A 19,259-nucleotide genomic window follows, 5' to 3' on the forward strand; every position below is an offset into this window, starting at 1 on the left:
CAATAACTATTTACAAGTATTACAGACAATCCGCACTTGGGATGGGCGCCCAGCATCCACTACGGACTACGAGAAATAGAATTACCGGTGAGTAAATACTTATTTTCTCTAACGTCCTAGTGGATGCTGGGAACTCCGTAAGGACCATGGGGATTATACCAAAGCTCCCAAACGGGCGGGAGAGTGCGGATGACTCTGTAGCACCGAATGAGAGAACTCCAGGTCCTCCTCAGCCAGGGTATCAAATTTGTAGAATTTTGCAAATGTGTTTGCCCCTGACCAAGTAGCTGCTCGGCAAAGTTGTAAAGCCGAGACCCCTCGGGCAGCCGCCCAAGATGAGCCCACCTTCCTTGTGGAATGGGCATTTACAGATTTTGGCTGTGGCATGCCTGCCACAGAATGTGCAAGCTGAATTGTACTACAAATCCAGCGAGCAATAGACTGCTTAGAAGCAGGAGCACCCAGCTTGTTGGGTGCATACAGGATAAACAGCGAGTCAGATTTTCTGACTCCAGCCGTCCTGGAAACATATATTTTCAGGGCCCTGACAACGTCTAGCAACTTGGAGTCCTCCAAATCCTTAGTAGCCGCAGGCACCACAATAGGCTGGTTCAGGTGAAACGCTGACACCACCTTAGGGAGAAACTGGGGACGAGTCCTCAATTCTGCCCTATCCATATGGAAAATCAGATGAGGGCTTTTACATGATAAAGCCGCCAATTCTGATACTCGCCTGGCTGAAGCCAGGGCCAATAACATAACCACTTTCCACGTGAGATATTTCAGATCCACGGTTTTTAGTGGCTCAAACCAATGTGATTTTAAGAAACTCAACATCACGTTGAGATCCCAAGGTGCCACAAGAGGCACAAATGGGGGCTGAATATGCAGCACTCCTTTCACAAATGTCTGAACTTCAGGTACTGAAGCTAGTTCTTTTTGAAAGAAAATCGACAGAGCCGAGATCTGTACTTTAATGGAGCCTAATTTTAGGCCCATATTCACTCCTGCTTGCAGGAAATGCAGAAATCGACCTAGTTGAAATTCCTCTGTTGGGGCCTTTTTGGCCTCGCACCATGCAACATATTTCCGCCATATGCGGTGATAATGCTTTGCCGTAACATCTTTCCTGGCCTTAATAAGCGTAGGAATGACTTCTTCCGGAATACCCTTTTCCTTTAGGATCCGGTGTTCAACCGCCATGCCGTCAAACGCAGCCGCGGTAAGTCTTGGAACAGACAGGGCCCCTGTTGTAGCAGGTCCTGTCTGAGCGGTAGAGGCCACGGGTCCTCTGAGAGCATCTCTTGAAGTTCCGGGTACCACGCTCGTCTTGGCCAATCCGGAACCACGAGAATGGTGTTTACTCCTCGCTTTCTTATTATTCTCAAGACCTTTGGTATGAGAGGCAGAGGAGGGAACACATAAACCGACTGGTACACCCACGGTGTCACTAGAGCGTCCACAGCTATCGCCTGAGGGTCCCTTGACCTGGCGCAATATCTTTTTAACTTTTTGTTGAGGCGGGACGCCATCATGTCCACCTGTGGTATTTCCCAACGGTTTACCAGCATCTGGAAGACTTCTGGATGAAGTCCCCACTCTCCCGGGTGGAGGTCGTGTCTGCTGAGGAAGTCTGCTTCCCAGTTGTCCACTCCCGGAATGAACACTGCTGACAGTGCTAGTACATGATTTTCCGCCCATCGGAGAATTCTTGTGGCTTCCGCCATCGCCATCCTGCTTCTTGTGCCGCCCTGTCGATTTACATGGGCGACTGCCGTGATGTTGTCTGACTGGATCAGCACCGGCTGGTGTAGGAGCAGGGATTTTGCTTGACTTAGGGCATTGTAGATGGCCCTTAGTTCCAGAATATTTATGTGAAGGGAAGTCTCCTGACTCGACCATAGTCCTTGGAAGTTTCTTCCCTGTGTGACTGCCCCCCAGCCTCGAAGGCTGGCATCCGTGGTCACCAGGACCCAGTCCTGTATGCCGAACCTGCTGCCCTCTAGAAGATGGGCACTCTGCAGCCACCACAGTAGCGACACCCTGGTTCTTGGAGACAGGGTTATCAAGCGATGCATCTGAAGATGCGATCCGGACCACTGGTCCAACAGGTCCCACTGAAAGATTCTGGCATGGAACCTGCCGAAGGGAATTGCTTCGTAAGAAGCCACCATCTTTCCCAGGACCCGCGTGCAGCGATGCACTGATACCTGTTTTGGTTTCAGGAGGTCTCTGACTAGAGATGACAACTCCCTGGCTTTTTCCTCCGGGAGAAACACTTTTTTTTTTTTTTTTCTGGACTGTATCCAGAATCATACCCAGGAACAGTAGCCGTGTTGTCGGAACCAGCTGTGACTTTGGGATATTCAGAATCCAGCCGTGCTGGTGCAGCACCTCCTGAGATAGTGCTACTCCCACCAACAACTGTTCCTTGGACCTCGCTTTTATCAGGAGATCGTCCAAGTACGGGATAATTAAAACTCCCTTTTTTCGAAGGAGTATCATCATTTCCGCCATAACCTTGGTAAATACCCTCGGTGCCGTGGACAGTCCAAACGGCAGCGTCTGGAATTGGTAATGGCAATCCTGTACCACAAATCTGAGGTACTCCTGGTGAGGATGGTAAATGGGGACATGCAAGTAAGCATCCTTGATGTCCAGGGATCCCATGTAATCCCCCTCGTCCAGGCTCGCAATAACCGACCTGAGCGATTCCATCTTGAACTTGAATTTTTTTATGTATGTGTTCAAGGATTTCAAATTTAAAATGGGTCTCACCGAACCGTCCGGTTTCGGTACCACAAATAGTGTGGAATAGTAACCCCGGCCTTGTTGAAGTAGGGGTACTTTGATTATCACCAGCTGAGAATACAGCATGTGAATTGCCGCTAGCACCGCTTCCCTGTCTGAGGGAGCAATCGGCAAGGCAGATTTTAGGAACCGGTGGGGTGGAGACGCCTCGAATTCCAGTTTGTACCCCTGAGATACTATTTGAAGGATCCAGGGATCCACCTGTGAGCGAGCCCACTGATCGCTGAAATTCTTGAGGCGGCCCCCCACCGTACCTGGCTCCGCCTGGGGAGCCCCACCGTCATGCGGCGGACTTGGAAGAAGAAGCGGGGGAGGACTTTTGCTCCTGGGAACCTGCTGTTTGTTGCAGCCTTTTTCCCCTACCTCTGCCTCTGGACAGAAAGGACCCACCTTTTCCACGCCTGTTTTTCTGGGTCCGAAAGGACTGAACCTGATAAAACGGCGCCTTCTTAGGCTGTGAGGGGACATGGGGTAAAAATGCTGACTTCCCAGACGTTGCTGTGGAAACTAGGTCCGAGAGACCATCCCCAAATAATTCCTCACCCTTATATGGTAACACTTCCATGTGCTTTTTTGAATCTGCATCTCCTGTCCACTGGCGAGTCCATAAGCCTCTCCTAGCAGTAATGGACAATGCACTTACTTTAGATGCCAGTCGGCAGATTTCCCTTTGTGCATCTCTCATATATAAGACTGAGTCTTTTATATGGTCTATGGTTAACAGGATCGTGTCTCTGTCTAATGTGTCAATATTTTCTGACAGTTTATCTGACCACGCAGCGGCAGCACTGCACATCCAAGCTGACGCAATAGCTGGCCTAAGTATAATGCCTGTGTGTGTATACACAGACTTCAGGATCGCCTCCTGCTTTCTATCAGCAGGTTCCTTGAGGGCGGCCGTATCCGGAGACGGTAGTGCCACCTTTTTAGACAAACGTGTGAGCGCTTTATCCACTCTAGGGGGTGTTTCCCAACGTGACCTATCCTCTGGCGGGAAAGGGAACGCCATTAGTACCTTCTTAGGAATTACCAATTTTTTATCAGGGAAAGCCCACGCTTCTTCACACACTTCATTTAATTCATCTGATGGGGGAAAAACTACGGGTAGTTTTTTCTCTCCAAACATAATACCCTTTTTAGTGGTACCTGTACTTATATCAGAAATGTGTAATACCTCTTTCATTGCCTCAATCATGCAGTGAATGGCCTTAGTAGGCATTAGGTTAGACTCATCGTCGTCGACACTGGTGTCAGTATCAGTGTCAACATCTGGGTCTGCTTGTGGTAGCGGGCGTTTTAGAGCCCCTGACGACCCATGCGATGCCTGGGCAGGCACGAGCTGAGAAGTCGGCTGTCCCACATTAGGCATGTCGTCAATTTTCTTATATAAGGAGTCTATACGTGCACTCATTACTTTCCATAAGCCCATCCACTCAGGTGTCTGCCCCGCAGGGGGTGACATCCCTTCTAAAGGCATCTGCTCCGCCTCCACATCATTATCCTCATCAAACATGTCGACACAGCCGTACCGACACACCGCACACACACAAGGAATGCTCCGAATGAGGACAGGACCCACAAAAAGCCCTTTGGGGGGACAGAGTGAGAGTATGCCAGCACACACCAGAGCGCTATATAATGCAGGGACTAACTGAGTTATGTCCCCTATAGCTGCTTTTTATATTTTATATATATATATTGCGCCTAAATTTAGTGCCCCCCCTCTCTGTTTTTACCCTGTTCTGAAGTGTAGACTGCAGGGGAGAGCCAGGGAGCTTTCTTCCAGCGGATCTGTGAAGGAGAAATGGCGCCAGTGTGTCTGAGGGAGATAGCTCCGCCCCTTTTCCGGCGCCTATTCTCCCGCTTTTTCCTGGATTCTGGCAGGGGTATTTACCACATATATAGCCTATGGGGCTATATATTGTGGTATTTTTGCCAGCCAAGGTGTTTTTATTGCTGCTCAGGGCGCCCCCCCCCAGCGCCCTGCACCCTCAGTGACCGGAGTGTGAAGTGTGCATGAGGAGCAATGGCGCACAGCTGCAGTGCTGTGCGCTACCTTGGTGAAGACTGATGTCTTCTGCCGCCGTTTTTCCGGACCTCTTCTTGCTTCTGGCTCTGTAAGGGGGACGGCGGCGCGGCTCCGGGACCGAACACCAAGGACTGGGCCTGCGGTCGATCCCTCTGGAGCTAATGGTGTCCAGTAGCCTAAGAAGCCCAATCCGGCTGCAAGCAGGCGAGTTCGCTTCTTCTCCCCTTAGTCCCTCGCTGCAGTGAGCCTGTTGCCAGCAGGTCTCACTGAAAATAAAAAACCTAAATCTATACTTTCTTTCTAAGGGCTCAGGAGAGCCCCTAGTGTGCATCCAACCTCGGCCGGGCACGAAATCTAACTGAGGCTTGGAGGAGGGTCATAGTGGGAGGAGCCAGTGCACACCAGGTAGTCATAAATCTTTCTAGAGTGCCCAGCCTCCTTCGGAGCCCGCTATTCCCCATGGTCCTTACGGAGTTCCCAGCATCCACTAGGACGTTAGAGAAATAAGGCGTGGCTCACAGACAGGGCACTCCCACAAGTCCATGTCCCTTTGCTGTGAGGCCATGCCCCCTTTTCTAAGTGTGCCTTTTCTGTCCCTGATGCATTTCTAAAAAGCTGTGAGGTATGCAACCTGTACAAGCTGTGAGAGGCAGGGGGTCCCCAGGTCCTGCACAAGGGTAGAGATAGAGAGGTAGATATCAGCCCAGAGAAAAAGAGAAAGCAAAACACCGGGTCAGAGGGAAAAAGAATTCCCAGACACACTCCAGAGATACATGCAGGAGATGGTATTAACCTATAGGGCCAAGCTCCAAAAAAAGCTATTCTTTATGGAGCATAGAAGGGCCGTAACTAGGGGGGGGGCTAAGGTGGTATGCGCACCGGGTGCAGGAATTGAGGGGGCGCTGTGAAGAGGAGAAGGGTTTTCTTTTTACCGGCTGTGCTGTGCTGCTCCAGTGAGACTGCAGATGGCTCCCGGGGCAGTGTCTCTGACCCTCCTGATTTCCCGGAATGGCTCCGACGCTGTGCGCGAGAGCTCCGGTACCTGGGATCTCTCCTATGCCGGCTACTGTCTTAAATGCTCTTCTTTGCCATGCAGTGCTGTGACTAGCGTGCTGTGCACCGTACAAGCTATAGAAGTGAGCCGTTGGTGCTGTGTGTTTCAGCAGGCTATAATCCCTGCTGCCTGCCCAGCACCAGCCGATAACAAGCTGCAGGCTACACCACATTGAGAGGACACACTGTCCCGGGCTTATGCTTGTTAACAGGTGCAGTCACCGATGTTACAGAAATCAAAGGTTCACTTTACTAGCTATCCACTTGACAGTGGAAACTTAGAGCCTGGATAACCTCCAACTCTCACAGAGTATCACTACAGCAGCTTTGTGGTGAGTTTAAAGACAGACTTTATTATCGGCACGGTGCTCCCAGTTAGCAGTATCAACCTCCGCTTTGCCTCCCAGGTGGGGGGATTTGGTGTAGCTTATAGGGGGATGTAGTGTAGTGATGTAGTGTACCATATAGGGTATGTAGTGTAGTAATTTACTGAAGCATATAGGGGCATGTAGTGCACTGATGTGGTGTAGCATATAAGGGGATGTAGTGCAGTGTATAGGGGCATGTAGTGCAGTGATGAAGTGTTATGATATAGTGCAATGCATGGGGAGACACAGAGGAGCATGTATTTGAACACGATGCTGGAGGTGCATGAGACGTATAGGGCATTTGAGGCACATAGGGGAATACTGTCCAATAGTATCCCCTTTTTTTCAAAATGTTTTTTTTTTTTTTTGGGGGGGGGGGGATGTTGGGGGGGAGGGGGGCGCCAAATTACTGCCTTGCCCCTAGTTTCGGCCCTGGGCATAGTACATGGGTACCAGACTGCAGTCCCCATTGACAATAATGGAGACTGTGGAGCTAATTAGCCTTTTGATATCTGCAATATATCCTACATTAAGCTTTTGCTATATAGCTCTGATACAAAAAATAATGCAGAAACTGCACTTCCAGTATGATTTAAGTAAAAACAGATTTGATACATAGAGCCCTAGTAGTGATATTTACCATCCATCTCCTTTCCAGGTACAGGCTGGTGCCCAGATGCTACCAGGGGCATCTTAAGAGAGGATGGGGCCGTGTGCACACTCTGGGTGGGCCCCCTCCTCTCCACGGCCCCGTAGGCTCCGGCAATATGCCGGAGTCTACTGCGCATGTGCAGGTCTCCCGAAACATAGCGCCCGCCATGTTTTGGAGACAAAAATTGAACTGCGCACGCGCGGCGGCCATTTTTTATGTGTTCTTTGGCCGCGACGGCTGCCGCTGCAGCGCCCGGCAGTGGACTTTGGACAGGTGAGTATGAAATATGGGTGCAATGTGTGCGGTGTGGGCCCCGTGTGCATCACTCACATTGCACCCATGATAGAAACGCCAGTGCCTGCTACATAGACAAGTATATGCCCACTTTCCCCTTATAGGAAATGCCTCTCTGTAAGTCTTTTGCATGGCTGATGGGACTATGAGCCCGATTCAGACCTAACTGCTGTGCTGCTAATTGTTCTGTCCTGTGATCAGATAGTAGCCGCCCAAGGGGAGTGTAAATTCGCCCGTGCAAGTGTGCGATCACGTGTACGCTGTGCTACAAAACTCCCTCAGTTAGCAGACAGCTGCAAATCCGTTCGCACCACACTCACCATCTAATGATTTTACCACTGTGTGCAGTCTGTGCGCAGCCCAGGACTTACTCCTACAGTGCAATGAGAACAGGCTGATCGGGTCCGGCGCTGATGTCAGACACCCTCCCAGAAAACGCTTGGGCACGCCTGCATTTTCCCTGACACTCCCATAAAACGGTCAGAAACCACCCACAAACGGCCTCTTCCTGTCAATCAGCATGAGAATGGCTGTGTGACTGAAATTTTCGCACCAGCCTGTCACTGTTCGGCGATGCCTGTTGTTGTTTGGCGAGGCGTATGCACATTGAGGTGCATACGCATGTGCAGTCAATCGATAATCGCCCGCTGTGCGAAAACGCACATCGGTGATCAGGTCTGAATCGGGCCCTATGGTGTGACCCTGTTTATGTAAAAGTGCTGAATTGTGTGAAAGAGGATTCACCAATTTAAAGTTATTTTCTACAGAAAAGTATAGTTCTATCACTGTCTAATATATACTATTATAAAGACTATTTGACTTTAGTAGTGCAGATTATTGAACTCAAGTATTTTTTTCATATTAAACAAATATTATAGGGGAGATGTATCAAGCCTTGGAGAGAAATAAAGTGAAGAAGTTGCCTAAAGTAATCAATAAGCTTCTGTCCCGTCCCCCCCTCCCCCCCATAGAATGTGCTAGATAATTGACAGAAGCTGATTGGTTACTTTGAGCAACTTTACTTTATCTCTCTCCATGGCTTGATACATCTCCCCCATTATGATAATGTATGTATTGTACATTCTCTGCTTTGTTTAGTCTGGGCAAATAGTGCACTGAAGCAGCTGACAATTTGCCTTTACCCCAAAGTATCACTTAGTACCAGTTTACATTGTGGTGATATCGTGATTTAATACAACACATCCTATTTGCTTTAGGGGTCTTCAGAGTATACCAAATGGCTAAATGAAATCACTTCCTTCGGAAAGCATAGTAGCCTTGTAGCCATGCTCATCTTACTGCGATGCGGCAGTCACAGCCTGGCACACCGTGCAGCATGCTGCGTCGCAGCAAAGATAAGCATGGCTACATCTTTAGCATAAATCTGTTTCCTAATTTTATCATAAGCAGCACATCCAAAATGATAATCACTATGAAAATTTGCCAACTTGTGGGTTTTATTTTTTATTGAATGGCCAGATTTGCAGCAGTGACCAGCCAACTCACATGTATAGTGACCAGTTGAACAGGTGTGCCATGCTTTACCACTACAGTATCAAGCAGCAAGGGTCTAAGTTTGAAAAAAAGTGAAGGTGCATGACTGTCATATATAAGTGGCAGACATTCATTAACAATGTCTCTGATGCTTCCGACAAATGTTTCACTCTGACAAGCCATTATAATATAAACGTGCCTATATCATTTATGTATTCTCATATCACTCATGGAAAAATAAGCATCATTTAATTCTGCAATACCATGATTTTTATCTATAAGTTTATATTCATTACATAGAAGATAACCTGTTTTTAGCGGTATGAATTGAAAAATATATGTATATAATCTGCAGGTCATGGCCGTAGGTTCATCCATCTGAACGTTGATCAGCTTTTACAAACAATAGGTGTGAATGTAGCCTGCAGCCTAGCTTGGACCACCCTTTGTCTGTTATGATGTGCAGTGAATTTTACACAATCTGGTATCTGGCTACTGACAGTGGCTTATATTTGCCAAAACACCACACTAGGCTGTCTTGACTCCACGCTAGTAAGTGTGTCACTCTTTGCAGTGTTGAGGACCTTAATTTTCCTCTTACAGCTGAGAAATAACACACACACAAAGCAGGAGAGAGCACAGCAACTAGAGGCAATGCAGGCACTTCCAAGCCCCAGATAAAGGCAGCAGCTCCCTGACCTGTCTCTGGTATGTGTCAGCGCCGCTTACATGCAACAGCTGGGCATTAGGCACAAAGTCCTCTTCTTTCTCCTTACTGGTAAGTGACTTCAGAACCATTCTGTTTTTTTCCTCACTTGTTTGTCCAGATGCAGAACAGTATCGTAGCTTCTGAGGTGGGGATACGTAAATGTATTTATTCTTCTTTAATCCATGCACCTGTCATTGCAAATAAATAAATGTCAAAATGATAGAGGTGTCAGGCATGTAGCAAAGGGTGGCACTATTTTCTTTAAAAAATTAAAAAAACATTTGCTATATATTTGTACAGCTTGGTACCTGAACCTGCTAGGCTGCGTGCAAATATTGAATATACAAATATCTTAAATACACATTGCATAGCATTTCCATGTTACTACAGAGGGACATCTTCTGCATTACTTGTAATTATTGTGCAGTGAGACTACAGTATACAGTATAGAATAGTCAATAGCTCTTTGTTTTGTTTGTATGTTCTGTACATACTGTAGTAACTGAGTGATGGGGAACATTTTCTAAATAGACTGTCATGTATTGCAAGTAACATTGTAACATGCTATACTCAACAATTTCTGAACTCGCAGTAAATGGAAGTTGTCATAATACTTATATGGTCTTAGAATGGGACCATGAGTGTTTTTTTTCACTTGTTTCTTTTTTATGTGTGTGATATAGTTAAAAAATATATATATTTTAGTGTGCAAAGCATCAATGGGTGTTTTTACAAAGAGTACAGATAAAAATAGCTTTACCCTTACATTTTTAGAAGGTCTTCCAGAACTGTAGCAAGTGATTTTATATTGGGTATATTGAGTCTTGTGTTTGAACCAATAGTGGCATAAATAAAGATCAGAGGGGCCAAAAAGCATCTGGTCCTGTTGGTAATTGACTTTACATTACTTCACCTTGAAAATACATTATTGACTAAGTATTCACTGCAAAGCTTTCCTGAGTGCTTGACTAATGAGGAGCTAAAAGTGTTTTAGGAGTGGAGGCTGTGTGCCGTTTAGCAACTTACCTTAGGCAATGATAGGCATGCAACTCTGTGCATCTGACCAGGAGATGCAACTTCCCAATCCTTAGCAAATGACTATCATTGTGATTATTTATTTATAATCTGTCCTCCTTCTACAATTAGGAAGTTGTTCTTTAGAGAATGCTGCTGTTGTGGCTTATGTGAGTGCTAATAATGAAGCTGATGTTCTAAAGAGCTTACAATCTCTGCAGCACTATTCTATGTCTGCATAAAAAAATTTATCAAAAATAATTCTGATGATGTTTTACAGCATGAAGACTGCAATGGCTCACTGACTCATATTATCTTACATCTATTGTACTATGTAAGTATTGCTACATGTCCTGAGTGATAGTGTGTTTGTATGTGTGTGCACCTGTTACTATTCCTCCTGTTCACTCTACTTCCACATTCTCTCATTTTACTTTCTATCACTTCATGTTCTTTCTTTCTCCATCACACCGTCTCTTATCTTTCCAGTCTCTCTCTCTCATTTTCCCCTAATGTTACACCCTTTATCTCTCCCGCCCTCATCTCACCATTCCTGGTCTCCTCTCTCCCAATGTGTCTCCTCTCCTCTTCCTTCACCTCCCCCTTTTGTCTCTTTATTCACCTCCATCTCCCTGCCTGAGTTTTTCTTCCTCTTCCCATTCTCTCTCTAATCTATTTTCCTTTCCCCCTTGCCTCTGTCCCAAACATCTGTCTCCCTATCTGCCTAACTTACTTTCTAATATGTCCCACTGCCCTTACCATTCAGCATTTTAGTGGATTGTAAGGATGATGTACTACAATGCCCAGCAACATATTAAATAGTTTTCAGAGATTACAATTCTCTGACCAAGTTTCCAGGATCTGTTTTATACTTGTAAAATGTGACCTTCCCAATAGCAGAGTAACCGTTGGCGTTTCACATATGGCTTCCGGAAAACGAGAATTCATTCCTTTTACAATCCATTAATGTGTGTTGCATGTGTTTCAGCACAGACCAGCTGCATATCCATTTTGCTGTGTTCCTGACAATCCCTAGGCAAAACTAAGGAAGTGTGATGTCGCCAAAGGATCTTTGTTATAACAATATTTGGCAAATCAAAGATGTGTTGAACCAATAAAGGGAAATATCAAAACACTGTATTTCTTACCATGGCTTCAGATCACGGAGTCTCAAAGCTGGAATATGTTGAGAGAATATTGAATACATAAGAGAATATTAAAACACTGATGCATGCAGTTAATCATTTAGAAGATAATGCCCAGAGTCTCACAAAAAAAGTGAATAGTGTAATTGCAATGTAAAAGCGGTGTAATTTTGAAGTATAGCTATGAAAATTAATATTTTGTAACATGGCAATCAATGCATAATAATCATAAATATTCAAATGCAGGCACACTAAATTACTACCAGACTTTACCTTTGCGGCTGAGCTAAAGATGATTTGCTATCTGTTACAATTTCAAATTTTATAACTCAACACTGCCCTCTGTTGTTTGTATTGGGAAAGCACAAATGATTGCCTATAAAACACATAAGTAAATTAAAGCAGAAGACATATATTTGTGACCATTAGCTCTACAGATTTTGTGAATCACAACTTCTAGCATGCCCTGACTGACGCTGTCAGTGAATGCTGTGACTTGTAGTTCAACACCAGTTGAAGAGTTATAACTTGCCTGTGTGTGTCTTAAATATACTTTCACTTAACGTTACAGACAATAAAAAGTAGTGTTTAGATATTTATGGGTGCTTCCCTGTTTGAGTATATTAATGCATTTTAGCACTTGCAGGACCCCACATTTTTGGAAAAATGTAATTCTAATAAAAACCCTACAGACTTATCCCGGATAATGTTAGTGAAAAACACACATGAAAGAGCAGTGATGCAGGATGTGCCCCAGTTCAGTAAGACCATACAGAGAGTTAACAGATTGTGTGAAGATGGGTGTGGGGGATGGGAACAGGCAATGTGTATTCAAGTGGCAGAGAACATTCATGTAGATTAGATGGCACTTCACACTTACTGATAACCAAACACTCTAATCTTTCCTCACTGCCACTAAGTGTGAATTGTGATTTATGGTGATATACTATTTATATAGACTAATTACATACCAAGTTGCGTATACCTATACCAGAACTTAAAGTAAGCTAGTGAACAAATAGCTGGATGCTTTGCATCAAATCCCTGCCTTGTGCACGGCAGGCCACTTTTCCCATCCCCCTCTCTATTATATACATGTTGTCAGTACATTCCTCTTCCTTTGGCTTCCACTAAAACTGTGAACTAATTAGGTGAAGACAGGCCATAGATAATAGACACTAGACATCTAGAAGAGATGTTTGAAAATGCAGAGTAAGCATAAGACACAGTTACTTTGTCTATTTTATATGGCTACTGAGAACAGTCTGACAAAATGTGATTTTTTTTTAAATACATTTATATTTTAGGAAATGTGTTACAGTACAACACGGTCAGCGGTTCTGGGTAAAATTTCCTTAAACGTTTAAGTATAAAATAAATTAAATTAACAAACTAGTTTAAATTATAAAGTATAATAAAAAATAAATAAATAAATAAATACAAAGATAATGAAACAATACAATACAAAGAAAGACTTGATCAAAACAGCTTGTCAGGGAGGAAGAGGTCCATAGAGAACCAAGTATACGGATAAGGCTGCATGGTATAGATCACAGGTTCTCAAACTCGGTCCTCAGGACCCCACACGGTGCATGTTTTGCAGGTCCCCTCACAGAATCACAAGTGAAATAATTAGCTCCACCTGTGGACCTTTTAAAATGTGTACGTGAGTAATTAATACACCTGTGCACCTGCTGGGTTATCTGCAAAACATGCACTGTGTGGGGTCCTGAGGACCGAGTTTGAGAACCTATGGTATAGATCGACCAAAAGGTTTAAAAAGCAACGGTGGCAGTGACCAATGAATACAAAAATAAGATTTTACTCACCGGTAAATCTATTTCTCGTAGTCCGTAGTGGATGCTGGGACTCCGTAAGGACCATGGGGAATAGCGGCTCCGCAGGAGACTGGGCACAACTAAAGAAAGCTTTAGGATTACCTGGTGTGCACTGGCTCCTCCCACTATGACCCTCCTCCAGACCTCAGTTAGGATACTGTGCCCGGAAGAGCTGACACAATAAGGAAGGATTTTGAATCCCGGGTAAGACTCATACCAGCCACACCAATCACACCGTATAACTCGTGATACTATACCCAGTTAACAGTATGAAATATAACTGAGCCTCTCAACAGATGGCTCAACAATAACCCTTTAGTTAGGCAATAACTATATACAAGTATTGCAGACAATCCGCACTTGGGATGGGCGCCCAGCATCCACTACGGACTACAAGAAATAGATTTACCGGTGAGTAAAATCTTATTTTCTCTGACGTCCTAAGTGGATGCTGGGACTCCGTAAGGACCATGGGGATTATACCAAAGCTCCCAAACGGGCGGGAGAGTGCGGATGACTCTGCAGCACCGAATGAGCAAACTCCAGGTCCTCCTCAGCCAGGGTATCAAACTTGTAGACTCTTGCAAAAGTGTTTGAACCCGACGAAGTAACAGCTCGGCAAATTTGTAAAGCCGAGACCCCTCGAGCAGCCGCCCAAGAAGAGCCCACTTTCCTCGTGGAATGGGCTTTTACAGATTTAGGGTGCGGCAGTCCAGCCGCAGAATGTGCAAGTTGAATCGTGCTACAGATCCAGCGAGCAATAGTCTGCTTAGAAGCAGGAGCACCGAACTTGTTGGGTGCATACAGGATAAATAGCGAGTCAGTTTTCCTGACTCCAGCCGTCCTGGAAACATATATTTTTCAGGGCCCTGACTACGTCCAGTAAATTGGAATCCTCCAAGTCCCAAGTAGCCGCAGGCACCACAATAGGTTGTTTCACATGAAAAACTGATACCACCTTAGGAAGGAATTGGGAACAAGTCCTCAGTTCCGCCCTATCCATATAAAAAAATTAGATAAGGGCTTTTGCATGATAAAGCCGCTAATTCTGATACACGCCTGGCCGACGCCAAGGCCAACAGCATGACCACTTTCCACGTGAGGTATTTTAGCTCCACGGATTTAAGCGGCTCAACCCAATGCGACTTCAGGAAATCCAACACCACGTTGAGATCCCACGGTGCCACTGGAGGCACAAACGCAGCACTCCCTTAGCAAAAGTCTGAACTTCAGGCAGTGAAGCCAGTTCTATTTTGGAAGAAAATCGATAGAGCCGAAATCTGGACCTTAATGGAACCCAATTTTAGGCCCACAGTCACCCCTGACTGTAGGAAGTGCAGAAATCGACCTAGCTGAAATTCCTCCGTTGGGGCCTTCCTGGCCTCACAGCACGCAACATATTTCCGCCATATGCGGTGATAATGGTTTGCGCTCACTTCTTTCCTAGCTTTAATTAGCGTAGGGATAACTTCTTTCGGAATGCCCTTTTCCTTCAGGATCCGGCGTTCAACCGCCATGCCGTCAAACGCAGCCGCGGTACGTCTTGGAACAGACAGGCCCCCTGCTGCAGCCATGGGTCCTCTGAGATCATTTCTTGGAGTTCTGGGTACCAAGCTCTTCTTGGCCAATCCGGAACAATGAGTATAGTTCTTACTCCTCTCCTTCTTATTATTCTCATTACCCTGAGTATGAGAGGCAGAGAAGGGAACACATACACCGACTGGTACACCCATGGTGTTACCAGAGCGTCCACAGCTATCGCCTGAGGGTCCCTTGACCTGGCGCAATATCTTTTTAGCTTTTTGTTGAGGCGGGGCGCCATCATGTCCACCTGTGGCCTTTCCCAATGGTGTACAATCATTTGGAAGACTTCTGGATGAAGTCCCCACTCTCCCGGGTGGAGGTCGTGTCTGCTGAGAAAGTCTGCTTCCCAGTTATCCACTCCGGGAATGAACACTGCTGACAGTGCTAACACATGATTTTCCGCCCATCGGAGAATCCTTGTGGCTTCTGCCATCGCTATCCTGCTTCTTGTGCCGCCCTGTCGGTTTACATGAGTGACCGCCGTGATGTTGTCTGACTAGATCAGCACCGGCCGGTGTTGAAGCAGGGGTCTAGCCTGACTTAGGGCATTGTAAATGGCCCTTTGTTCCAGAATATTTTTGTGTAGGGAAGTCTCCTGACTTGTCCATAGTCCTTGGAAGCTTCTTCCCTGTGTGACTGCCCCCCAGCCTCGAAGGCTGGCATCCGTGGTCACCAGGACCCAGTCCTGTATGCCGAATCTGCGGCCCTCTAGAAGATGAGCACTCTGCAGCCACCACAACAGCGACACCCTGGCCCTTGGAGACAGGGTTATCCGCCGATGCATCTGAAGATGCGACCCGGACCACTTGTCCAACAGATCCCACTGGAAGATCCTTGCATGGGACCTGGCGAATGGAATTTCTTCGTAAGAAGCTACCATCTTTCCCAGGGCTCGCGTGCATTGATGCACCGACACCTGTATTTGTATTAGGAGGTCTCTGTCTAGAGACGACAACTCCTTGGACTTCTCCTCCGGGAGAAACCCCTTTTTTCTTGTTCTGTGTCCAGAACCATACCCAGGAACAGTAGACGAGTCGTAGGAACCAGCTGCGACTTTGGAATATTCAGAATCCAGCCGTGCTGTTGTAGGACTTCCCGAGATAGTGCTACTCCGACAAACAACTGCTCCCTGGACCTCGCCTTTATAAGGAGATCGTCCAAGTACGGGATAATTATTTTGGCCATTACCTTGGTAAATACCCTCGGTGCCGGGGACAGACCAACGGCAACGTCTGGAATTGGTAATGACAATCCTGGTGAGGAGGGTAAATAGGGACATGCAGGTAAGCATCCTTGATGTCCAGTGATACCATGAAATTCTCCAGGCTTGCAATAATCGCCCTGAGCGATTCCATTTTGAACTTGAACCTTCGTATGTAAGTGTTCAAGGATTTCAATTTTAGAATGGGTCTCACCGAACCGTCTGGTTTCGGTACCACAAACATTTTGGAATAGTAACCCCGGCCTTGTTGAAGGAGGGGTACCTTGATTTCCCCTGCTGGAAGTACAGCTTGTGAATTGCCGCCAGTACTACCGCCCTTTCTCCGAGGGCAGCAGGCAAGGCTGATGTGAGGTAACGGCGAGGGGGAGTCGCCTCGAACTCCAGCTTGTATCCCTGTGATACTACTTGCAGAACCTAGGGATCCACCTGTGGGCAAGCCCACTGGTCCCTGAAGTTCCCGAGACACGCCCCCCACCGCACCTGTCTCCACCTGTGGAGCCCCAGCGTCATGCGGTGGACTCAGAGGAAGCGGGGGAAGATTTTTGATCCTGGGAACTGGCTGTCTGGTGCAGCTTTTTCCTTCTTCCCTTGTCTCTGTGCAGAAAGGAAGCGCCTTTGACCCGCTTGCTTTTCTGAAGCCGAAAGGACTGTACCTGAAAATACGGTGCTTTCTTAGGCTGTGAGGAAACCTGAGGTAAATTTTTTTCTTCCCAGCTGTTGCTGTGGATACGAGGTCCCAGAGACCATCCCCAAACAATTCCTCACCCTTATAAGGCAGAATCTCCATGTGCCTTTTAAAGTCAGCATCACCTGTCCACTGCGGGGTCTCTAATACCCTCCTGGAAGAATGGACATTGCATTAATTCTGGATGCCAGCCGGCAAATATCCCTCTGTGCATCCCTCATATATAAGATGACGTCTTTAAAATGCTCTATGTTAGCAAAACATTATCCCTGTCTAGGGTATTAATATTATCTGACAGGGTATCAGACCACGCTGCAGCAGCACTATTCATGCTGAGGCAATTGCAGGTCTCAGTATAGTACCGGAGTGTGTATATACAGACTTCAGGATAGCCTCCTGCTTTTTATCAGCAGGCTCCTTCAAAGTGGCCGTATCCTAAGACGGCAGTGCCACCTTTTTTGACAAACGTGTGAGCGCCTTATCAACCCTAGGGGATATCTCCCAACGTGACCTATCCTCTGGCGGGAAAAGGTACGCCAGCAGTAACTTTTTAGAATTACCAGTTTCTTATCGGGGGAACCAACGCTTCTTTACACACTTCATTCACTCATCTGATGGGGGAACAAAACACTGGCTGCTTTTTCTCCCCAAAAATAAAAACCCTTTTATGTGGTACTTGGGTTAATGTCAGAAATGTGTAACACATTTTTCATTGCCGAGATCATGCAACGGATGTTCCTAGTGGATTGTGTATATGTCTCAACCTCGTCGACACTGGAGTCAGACTCTGTGTCGACATCTGTGTCTGCCATCTAAGGTAACGGGCGTTTTTTTGAGCCCCTGATGGCCTTTGAGGCGCCTGGGCAGGCGCGGGCTGAGAAGCCGGCTGTCCCACAGCTGTTACGTCATCCAGCCTTTTATGTAAGGAGTTGACATTGTCGGTTAATACCTTCCACCTATCCATCCACTCTGGTGTCGGCCCCACAGGGGGCGACATCCCATTTATCGGCCTCTGCTCCGCCTCCACGTAACCTTCCTCATCCAACATGTCGACACAGCCGTACCGACACACCGCACACACACAGGGAATGCTCTGACTGAGGACAGGACCCCACAAAGTCCTTTGGGGAGACAGAGAGAGAGTATGCCAGCACACACCAGAGCGCTATATAATGCAGGGATTAACACTATAACTGAGTGATTTTTCCCCCAATAGCTGCTTGTATACACATATTGCGCCTAAATTTGGTGCCCCCCCTCTCTTTTTAACCCTTTGAGCCTGAAAACTACAGGGGAGAGCCCGGGGAGCTGTCTTCCAGCTGCACTGTGTAGAAAAAATGGCGCCAGTGTGCTGAGGGAGATAGCCCCGCCCCTTTTTCGGCTGACTTTTCTCCCGCTTTTTTCATGGATTCTGGCAGGGGTAATTTATCACATATATAGCCGTGGGACTATATATTGTGATGATTTGCCAGCCAAGGTGTTTATATTGCCCTCAGGGCGCCCCCCCCCAGCGCCCTGCACCCATCAGTGACCGGAGTGTGAGGTGTGCATGAGGAGCAATGGCGCACAGCTGCAGTGCTGTGCGCTACCTTGTTGAAGACAGAAGTCTTCTGCCGCCGATTTTCCGGAACACTTCTTGCTTCTGGCTCTGTAAGGGGGCCGGCGGCGCGGCTCCGGCAACGAACACCAAGGTCGGGTCCTGCGGTCGATCCCTCTGGAGCTAATGGTGTCCAGTAGCCTAAGAAGCCCAAACTACCACCAGTTAGGTAGGTTCGCTTCTTCTCCCCTTAGTCCCTCGCTGCAGTGAGTCTGTTGCCAGCAGATCTCACTGTAAAATAAAAAACCTAACACATACTTTCTTTCTCGGAGCTCAGGAGAGCCCCTAGTGTGCATCCAGCTCAGCCGGGCACAAGATTCTAACTGAGGTCTGGAGGAGGGTCATAGTGGGAGGAGCCAGTGCACACCAGGTAGTCCTAAAGCTTTCTTTAGTTGTGCCCAGTCTCCTGCGGAGCCGCTATTCCCCATGGTCCTTACGGAGTCCCAGCATCCACTTAGGACGTCAGAGAAATATAATGTTTATTAATCAATGAATGCAAAAGATAATGTTTATTAGTATGTAGCTGAAGAGATATATCACTATTCAGCTTTGTACTATAAAACATCATAGTCATAGCAGATTGTTATGTATTTATAATACCTCTGCATAATGTAATGTAAGATGGGTTGGGGATGGGAGAGCAGTGCGTTTTATCTATTGTGTAATGTGTGATACAGTACTATCAAGCAGATATCCCTCTATATTTCATGGGAAGTAGACCATTAGGTGTCAGTTTTGATGTCTATGATTATATTCAGTGATGT

The 19,259-nt window shown here is 46.6% G+C and overlaps 1 protein-coding gene and 1 long non-coding RNA gene across 4 annotated transcripts in view; one reads left to right on the plus strand and one right to left on the minus strand.

Moving 5' to 3' along the window:
• The window catches only part of LOC135061533 (uncharacterized), a 95,552-nt gene that overhangs the window by 65,076 nt on the left and 11,217 nt on the right, over nt 1-19,259 (minus strand). The window contains exons 3-4 of one of the 3 annotated variants that reach the window (XR_010247926.1): nt 11,573-11,600; nt 9,401-9,598 (exon numbers count right to left, since the gene is read on the minus strand). This is a non-coding gene — a long non-coding RNA (uncharacterized LOC135061533). Of the gene's footprint in view, nt 1-8,640; nt 9,599-11,572; nt 11,601-19,259 lie in introns of those variants that run through there. The other 2 variants (XR_010247920.1, XR_010247914.1) reach the window with 2 other exon arrangements.
• Nucleotides 9,385-19,259, plus strand: part of RGMB (repulsive guidance molecule BMP co-receptor b) — a 79,658-nt gene continuing 69,783 nt past the window's right edge. The window contains exons 1-2 of the mRNA XM_063964062.1: nt 9,385-9,479; nt 10,705-10,758. Coding sequence (XP_063820132.1) covers nt 10,757-10,758 — 2 coding nt within the window. The 5' untranslated portion in view covers nt 9,385-9,479; nt 10,705-10,756. The remainder of the gene's footprint in view (nt 9,480-10,704; nt 10,759-19,259) is intronic.

Source organism: Pseudophryne corroboree, chromosome 1 (assembly GCF_028390025.1).
Source record: "Pseudophryne corroboree isolate aPseCor3 chromosome 1, aPseCor3.hap2, whole genome shotgun sequence".
Lineage (NCBI taxonomy): Eukaryota > Metazoa > Chordata > Amphibia > Anura > Myobatrachidae > Pseudophryne > Pseudophryne corroboree.